Source organism: Nanorana parkeri, unplaced genomic scaffold, assembly GCF_000935625.1.
Source record: "Nanorana parkeri isolate BGI_ZX_2015 unplaced genomic scaffold, ASM93562v1 scaffold776, whole genome shotgun sequence".
In the NCBI taxonomy this organism is placed as follows: Eukaryota; Metazoa; Chordata; class Amphibia; order Anura; family Dicroglossidae; genus Nanorana; species Nanorana parkeri.
Window position 1 is genome coordinate 360,781 of NW_017307044.1, and position 9,166 is coordinate 369,946.

At 36.9% G+C, this 9,166-nt stretch overlaps 1 protein-coding gene across 1 annotated transcript in view; it reads left to right on the top strand.

Moving 5' to 3' along the window:
• The window catches only part of TRPC3 (transient receptor potential cation channel subfamily C member 3), a 138,110-nt gene that overhangs the window by 57,218 nt on the left and 71,726 nt on the right, over window positions 1–9,166 (top strand). The window contains exon 3 of the mRNA XM_018564738.1: window positions 2,678–2,863. Within this exon, the coding sequence (XP_018420240.1) occupies window positions 2,678–2,863 (186 nt within the window). The remainder of the gene's footprint in view (window positions 1–2,677; window positions 2,864–9,166) is intronic.

Consider the following 9,166-nt stretch of genomic DNA (forward strand, 5'->3'; position numbering starts at 1 on the left):
AGTGTCTCCTGTGTTGACATAATCACTGATACATTGTTAACAAAGCGTTACACTTACAGGTGCATTGACAGTCAGAAGTCACCGGTTCCTCATCTGTGCATGCCTTCACATTATACATCACTGACAAAGTGTTTACAGTAATCCTTGATGTTTACGTTCATTTCTGGGGTATCTAAACTGACAGGCTTTTGAAATAGAGGGAAATAGTTACATCGGGCATTAATTCTGTGGCACCAGGCTAGGTATTAATATGTGAATGATGAATTAGAATCTGATTTTCCTTTGAAGTTACTACATATGACATGTGTGAAATTTCTTAATTGAGTCAGCTGGAGTCATCCCTGGCTCTTAGTCAGGAGAGCAATAAAAATATCTCACTCCAAAGGCAATCTGTTATTTGCGCTATATCAAAGAGATTGGCTTAATATATACTTTATTTGGGTGAATCTTCTAAATGCCTTAGGCTAAAAGTAAAAGCTGTCTCATCCTCATCTACGGGATAACTGTAGAGGTTTCTTTTTTAAATGTTCTTAAAAGAAACCCTCCAGGCAGATACACTGTAATTTCTACCACATAGTTCATTTATATTTAATGAAATATCAATTCCCATCATCCTCCACACACCAACATATGTGAATTTTAATTCTGGCTAGCAGTGGAAGTACCTGCAAAGGTTTCTTTGGGGTAGGTGTTTAGGGTATGTTTGGAGTTCAGAACATTCAGGTTGTATAAGGATTAAAGTGTATGTCTACCCAAAAAGGTAATGTTTTTTCTAGTTTTGGATAGAGTAGGGAAGGGATAGAACCCCTGCGGTGGTGTAACTATAGCCATAGCAGCCCACGTGGCTGCTATAAGGCCCATGGTGAGACAGGGCCCCATAGAGAGATTTTCTGATATTTGCATTCCAGAACTGATGTAAAATGCACAGGAACATGCTCTGGGATCATGGTGCTACTAATTACAGATGTCTTTTCCATCCCTCTCATCTCTGAGTAGATTTATTGTCCTCAGCGGTTCTGCTCATCCTGGCCAGCACTTTGATATAAACACAGTATTCCTGAAGCTGAAGTGTATGTAAAGCCAAAAACGTTTGTTTTGGATAGAATGGTGAAGGATTACTTACCCTGCCAGGTTTTAACTGCTCTCTGGTGCTCAATTAGCGAGATTTTCCCAGCGGGAAACAGCGGGGGAGTGTGGCAACAGTGAGTATCAAGGGGGATTCTTCCTACAAGGCAACCGGTCCCTTTGCCTAATAGGGCAAAGTGACAGATTCTTTGAAAAACTCCCTGCAGCTGTATTAATTACAACTGCAGAATTTCAGTTGGGGTCTTTCTACATGTGACTCTGATTTTTATCAAGCCTACAATAGTAAGTGTTAACTATTCTCTATTTCTGATTAGTTATAGAAACCTTTATACCGCAAGACAACCTTTGCAGTTATTGCAACCCAACAAATTATGTGGCTCATTAGCCTTTGATTGAAAAAAAGTATACATGCATTGAAAACAAGTATCTATTTTGATAGTTTTTTATAGCTGCATTTTGTGTGTTACCTGTAGTTCTTTAAATACACTTCCCTTGCAAAATCTTACTTTATATTATGTGAAAATTATTGTAATTATGTATATAGAGTTTAATTAAAGAGCCAAACTTAATTATGTATATAGAGTTTAATGATGTTGTTGTCTATGCATTTTTATTTTTAAGTTGTAGTGAAAATCTTTGAAAATAAAACAATGTTCATTGTTCATCTTTCCAAAAATAACAGCAAATGTTTCATGGCTTTACTAAGAATCAATCAACTTCAACTTTAATTTTATTTGGAGCATCATCCATATTTATTAAATTGTCTTATTAAGTCCTTTATGTGGCTTTGTACTGCTTAGTAAACTTTACAAAATATGTCTAGGTTGATGGATGATCCTGATGTTGTATTTCTAAAAGGAATGCACAGTAAATGAACTGTAACACTTTGCATCTTGGAAATACCCTAGGATTCATGCTTGCTGTTCTCTTATGTACCATCAAAAAACAGTGTTCTAAAGAATAGCCCCATGTGACCAAAATAAATCATGTTAAACAAAAAGCATTGCCCAAAAATTAATGGAGATGGAATATATAGTATTAGCCATACGGACCACAGATATGTGTAAAATGTCTAGCGTTGGTTAGTTTAGAAAATGAAAGAGCAAGCATGATTTTTTAATTTTGGGTGAAGTAGGATAGGATTGGATCCCCCTGCTGGGTCTTTCCTGTAACAGGGCAAGAGCTTGGCCTTACCTTGAGTTGCTTTGGCTGACCTGTTCTACATATTTACCTATGGGAAATCAATTAGAGAATTCTGCCTTTTGGGGATTCTTAATAGTAATATTTGGAGAACACCTAGGCTGGTGCTAAAAAGACAAGCTCCGGGTCAAAGTCATACCTTGGTGAGGGATCTCCCTGTGAAGGAGCATGAGAGCAGTGAAGAGCCAGCGGGTACCCAAGCCCTGAAGGAGTTCAAAATAGAGAAATCGCTTTTTTGAACCAAGCTGTTTACAGTTGAAGTCAAGTAAGTTAGTATGGTCACTGTGGTCATTATTGCCCCCTTTTCTTTAAACTGAGTTGTCACATATTTCTGCCTGCCTGTCTGTGATACTTTTTGATCTTTAATTTGTGGTTTTATGTGGCTTTTCAGAATGATTATCGCAAGCTGTCTATGCAATGCAAGGACTTTGTGGTTGGTGTCCTTGACTTGTGCCGGGACTCTGAAGAGGTGGAGGCAATCCTAAATGGAGATGTGGATGCTGAGCCTACGGAACCTCAGAGACACAAACCATCCCTGAGCCGAGTTAAGCTGGCTATAAAATACGAAGTCAAGAAGGTATGTGTATCTTATAATATATTATCATTCAGTTAGTTCAACTAACATAAACTAATTAGGAAGCAAATAATGTTTTTGAAAGCATTTGGTTATTAATAGTCACGTAACATACCCAGCTAATATTCATTTAAAAAATAGTGTTTAGCAAAGTTTTCACTTAAAAGATATTCTTTGAAATGCAACATTTAAAAATAAATTAAAACCTTACCAGTCACTAGCATAGTATACAACTGCTTGCCTAGGCAATTTGTGCTTCTTCATAAGGCCCCAAAGGAACAAGATGGTCATGCAATTGGAGTACCAGGGAAATGCTTCCTTCTAGTTTTCTTGATCTTCCAGACCCATCTAAAGCAAGACCACACTTATTACGGGTATTTACTTATTTTAGGGCTGTAGCATGGAAGTGTGTCCAATAGGACAACTGATGCCTGCGATAGTCCAGCTAGAGTAAAAGGGTCAGTAAGAGTTAGTAAATACAATACTCATTTTGCATAATGGTACCCATAGCCCACAACTGAGCAGTAACTCCCTTTTAAACCAACAACCTGAACCATCACACAGAGTTTGTCCCTGTGACTTTAATTAAAACCTGCTTCATCATTGTTATTGGGAAACTGACAATGTCACATGAGAGCTGCCCCATTACATGTGGTTGCCATGTTACATAAGACTATTATTGCATGCCACAGGAAACAGCAATTCTGCTGTCGTGCTACACAAGACTGATATTAATGACGTTTTCCAAATTACCCTGAACATAAAGCATACTTCTCTGTGTGTTCTTCATGCTAAGTAGGTAGAAACTAAGTTCTGGTCCCAACTGCACTTCCTAAGAGTCAAGCCACATTCCAGTTTTATGACTTGTCCCAGTTGACTCCTGATCCACATTGTGGGTAATCTGCCAGTACCTAGCCTGCTGCCGGACTACATTGGTTAATTCCGAGATCTTGACCAAAAGCACTAGTAAAATACCATTTTCACAAGACTGTATTTACAAGAAAAAAAAAAATTAGACATTTGGGGAACATTGTCTATCTGCAGTTATAACCTTCCACCACAGGTGTACAGTGTAATTACATATTTTTGGTTGGCCCTGCCCACCACCTATAAAATACCTATAAAATCAGTAGCTTTCACTACAAGATCTTGGAGCCAAGAGACCTTGATACAAGATTTGTTTATTTGCCAATGACAGCTGTTGCATCAAAAAAAAAGCAAATGTGGAATTCCAGGGGTAATTTAGTATCACATATTAGGTTAGTGATAAGTATTAGGTTAAGGGGTTAGATTTAAGTGTTAGGGTAAGGTTAGGGTATTAAGATTATTTTCATGTTAAGTGAAGGATTACGTTTTATAGTTCAGGAGGGGTGTTAAGCTTTACATTACAGTTTTAGACTTAAGCGTTAGTTTTTTAAGTAGGTGGGGCAGGTAAATAACAGGGTCATATTTGTATAAGTGTTGTACTGTACTGGAGACAAATTTAAATTTGTAATGTGCCCTATGACAAAATTGCCATCTATCCATGGTAGAAAGTTTCATTATAGTATAAATGCTCACATGGCTTTATATAGATTTACAGCAACATGTTTTCTGGTTCTTCGCTTAGTAGGTATTGACTATATGATATGTTTTATTTATTATTTTAAGAACATGCATTGAATTTCAAATCCATATCTAATGCATAGTACTTCTTATAAGCCTTTAAAAACAAGGAAACAGCCAATATGCATAATAAATTACTGACATTTCCCTTGTTCCAATCCAAAAACTATTGTGCATTAGGAGGTCAGTTTGAGGTTTTATAATGCAATTTGTTATTTCAGACAATTAGATTGTCCATGATCAGGCTTCTGAACTCATACTGTTTGATATAAAACTGGAAAACATTTTAGCACTTTTCAGAAAATCATACATTGTAAGGCAATGATTCTAGTAAGACCTCACTGTTTCTAAGGAGGCAGATCATTTAAGAGGGAAGCGTTGCAGATGACCTCGTAAAGTAATTTTCCATGTTAAATAGAGTGAGGCTGGAAGAGACCATTTGCGCTCAACCTAGAACTGACGACTAGAAAAATAGAGTCATGTGTCACCCTAGACTTTTAACAGTGTGGATCTTGGTATTTGGAGTCAGCATAGGTTGTTTAAATAAACAGTATACTTTTACACTTAAATTTTTTTTCAGTTTTCGCAAGGAAGGTAAGGGGACTCAGGAGAATGGCAGGGCGGCAGTCTGGCACCTGTTATTATACATGGGAATGTGTTGTTAACAGTTCAAAATATGGTGTGTGGAATGGCTGTGTGCCACCCTAGCAACCCTGACCCCCAGGCCACGACCTATGTTAAATATGCAAAAAATCTGGCTCTCTAGTTTGATAACAATGTGGAGATTTGTGCATGGTAAACATTGACATCACTTAATGGACACAGATGTGCAATTGGTGTGCTATGCAACAGCATTACTTATTTGTATATAATATGTAGGGTGATAGATAAGCTCATCATACTCTTGTAAATGAAAGACCCCCAGGAAACAGGATCTAGTAATAGATCTAGTAATAGCTTTTCTTACTGATTGGTGGTTGTCCTTTGGCAGCAATCAGCAAAACACCAGCATTATCTTGAGTTTTCAATTACATGGTAAGGTAAGCTTGTTATTCCAAAAAAGCAAGCTTACATTATATATAACCTAGCTGTATCAAGCACGTGCATCAGATAAGAAGAGAAAATAGCATCTTCTCCAACATTAACAGTGATAAAGAAATTATTTTCTGATAACCATATGTGCTAAGATACATGTATTAAAGACAAGACCTATATACATACACACATTCACAAAAAGGCCTATTAGAAACCTTTGTTGCAATACACATGCAAATTGAGTCAGAAAGGCATCCTCATATTTCTATTTTAGTTATAATTTACAGTAGTTATGACTTCTCTCTAACCTATACAGCACTACAGTAATTCTTTTCAAATGGGACAAGAGTAGGTAGTATTTTTTATTCAAAATGTTTTTCTAGTTTTGAATAGAGTGGAGAAGGATTAGAACACCTGATGTTCTAATCCTGTTGTAACTGTTCCCTGGAGCTCAGTTAGAGAGTTATTTACCCTCACTTCCTGTCTTGTTGACAACTGTTTCACCAGACAAGAAAGTCTGCAACAGGAACACAGTCATAAATAAAAATCTGATAGGGGTTCTAGCCTTGCTTCTACTAAACAAAGCATTTTTATTTTTGTCTATGTTGCTGTTGCATGCTTCTCACTTCCTCTCTGATATAACGTGGTTAATAGAACAAGAATAGAGGGTACATCTTTCTAAGGGAGCCCTGAGTAGTACTACCTGACAGGGGTTCTTATTCTTCCCCACTCCATAAGAAAAACTATTTTGGCTGGATATAGACTTTATGCACTGAGAAAATAAAAAATAGTGAAATATTTTGTGATCCGGATGGTATGTTTTTTTTTTCTATCTGGAACAGAAGGTTCAGTATTTATTACAACTAAGATCAAACAAGCTCTTTTAGTATTCAAGACAGACTTTCTTTGTAGAGTAACTATAAAACACAACACAAAACCACAAGATATTCTAAATATGTGAGAGTTTGGGAAATGCAATACGGATGTTTGTAAAAGGAAAAAAACACATGGGAAAGCAACACCAGTCAGTAATGTGATGTTATAATAACAAACATTAAAGGGCCGCTGGACACAAATCTCAATTTGGCATATATAACAAAATGGAACAAAATATGTTATTGTGATGGTCAAAATTTCTCAAGGATCCTCTCAGCTAGATAGGGCTTAGAAGGAGTCATTTACAGTGTAGGTAAACCTAAAACAATACAGTTTATTACAAACTTCTGTCACATATAAATGTAAGATTGCAAGCCTCATTATTTGCACTGCTAATAATCATTATTTAATACCTGGTGATTGTGCCCGTATCTTCCCCCCTGCATCACTTACTGCTTTCAGCTGTCAACGCTTATCAGGGGCTGCAAATCCCCTGGTAGCATTGACAGACATTAATTATAAAATGCACTGCCCTTCAAAAACCAAAATAAATATGTATAAATAAAAATATGAGTTGATATGTGTAAAATTAAATAAATATATGTAAATAAGTAAGTGAATGTATTTTACTATTTTCTCCAGTTATATCCCAATAGACAGATTCAGTATATGGTCAACCAACATGGGCAGCACAGTGGCCTAGTGGTTAGCACTTCTGCCTTGCAGAACTAGAATCCCTAGTTCAAATTCAAGTTTGGTATTAACTACATGGAGTTTGCATGTTCTGTTTTGTGTGGGTTTCCTCTGGCTATTTCCATGGTCCTAAGAATGGTATAGTATGTATGCATATAAGACGCAGACCTTGGACTGTAAAGCTGGTCACACACCTGCAGATTTTCATTAGGAATATTTGTTTGATTTCTTAGAGTTAATGGGTACAAATCAATAATTGTTTTTGACCATAGTAAGGCAAAAAATTGAAAGACGAATTAATATTTTTCTTGAACAAACGAATTTTAAAACGTGAATAAGCATCATGGCCGGGAATGTTAGAATTTGACCCATTGGCATGGCAATCTAGTGAAATATCATACAAAATTGGTGGTATGCATGACGGTACCATTAAATGCTCTGACAAACTATTGTTGTATGGCCAGTTTAAGGTCCTTGAGGGCGGGGACTGATGTTACTCAATAGTAACTAAAGTACTGCACAAATTGACGGTTATATATATATATATATATATAGGTGGTGGGGAGGATGGGGAGGCTGTTGCACACTACTGGGTGGGGATTGGGGGTACAGGGTTTGGCCTCTGCATCATCTGGCTCAGCTCTGGCTGGCATCCCGCCCAATGACGTCACTGGTTGCAAGGAGCTTGACGGAATGCCAGCCAGAGCATCCCACTCAGCTCCTGGGAATCAGTGACATCACTGGTTCCCAGGAGCTGGGTGAGACGCCAGCCAGAGCTGAGTGGGGAGTGTGTATGGCCCTTACACATCTCCCCGCCCGGCTCTTAGCAACCTGGGACACAAGGGTACGGTAGGCACACTGCAAACATCCTCTGTCACGCTCTGCCTGCTGCCCCCCTATGTGATGCCACCTAAGCCAACAGCCTCAGGCTGCCTCATCATAGGGACGGCCTGATATATACCTGTAGTAAATAAAATATATATGAACTGATCATGAAATTCATGTGCATCACGAACAACAAAGATGACCCAATGCAATATCCACATATCAATATAAAGCATCAAATCCTAGTAGTTCATAGGATAGATCAGTCAATTCAATGAGATAATACAAATATCGAAAGCCAACACTGATGTGAGACTGAAGAGTTGAAATACCTATGTTGTATACTGGACACGAATATATAAGATATGGTGTGGTTTGCTATTTTTTATTATCTTGGCCGCTTTTTGACATTACTTATACATAAGTGGGTCAATACAATCAGAGTGTGAACTCCTAAGTTGAATTGCACAGTTTCCACTTAATTTTGAGCTCAAGATTGACACTTGTGGGACTTGTTTTATTGTTTTGGACTTTCTTTATTCGGATTATCTCATTGAAGTGGCATTTGGTGCATTATATTGATATGTGAATATTGAATTGGGTCAACTTTTTTGTTTGTGAGTTATAATGCATATGAATTTCATGAACAGTTCATATAAACTGTATGTTTATTGTGATATAATTAGGGATATAGTAACACATGTTAGGTTATTTATTTACATATATTTATTTAATTAGAGACATATCAACTCATATTTTTATTTAAATAAAGTCTTGATCTAATGGAGCCTCTGCGATCCTCCAACCATATTCTTATTTATTTATATTTATTAGGGGGGTTTTTTGTAGCACAGTGCACTTTATCCTTTTAGCATTGCCTCATTTAATGTTCTTTGTTTTACAGACACTTTAAAAGGTAAGCTATAGTGTATTTTCCCAAAAAACGTACTTTGATATTGTAACAAGATATTGATTTTTTTATGTAACATTTTTTATATTACTTTTTAAATGATTTGCTTTTACGTGTTTTTATTTTTGTATTTCATGTATACGTTTGTAAAGGCTTGTTGTGGTGGTCTTCTTTATATCAGAATTTAATTAGGACTGTTGATAGAAGAGTGTTGAGATAAGCTCAGTTAGCATTACAAAGTGGCTGTTGGTTTCAGTCAGTTTAGACCAGATCTATTCACTTGCACTTAAAAAGAGAAGCAGTATAGTGCAGTGACTGCACACCTCACTAAGAAGGGTGCAGAATCTGCATGTGCAATAAGC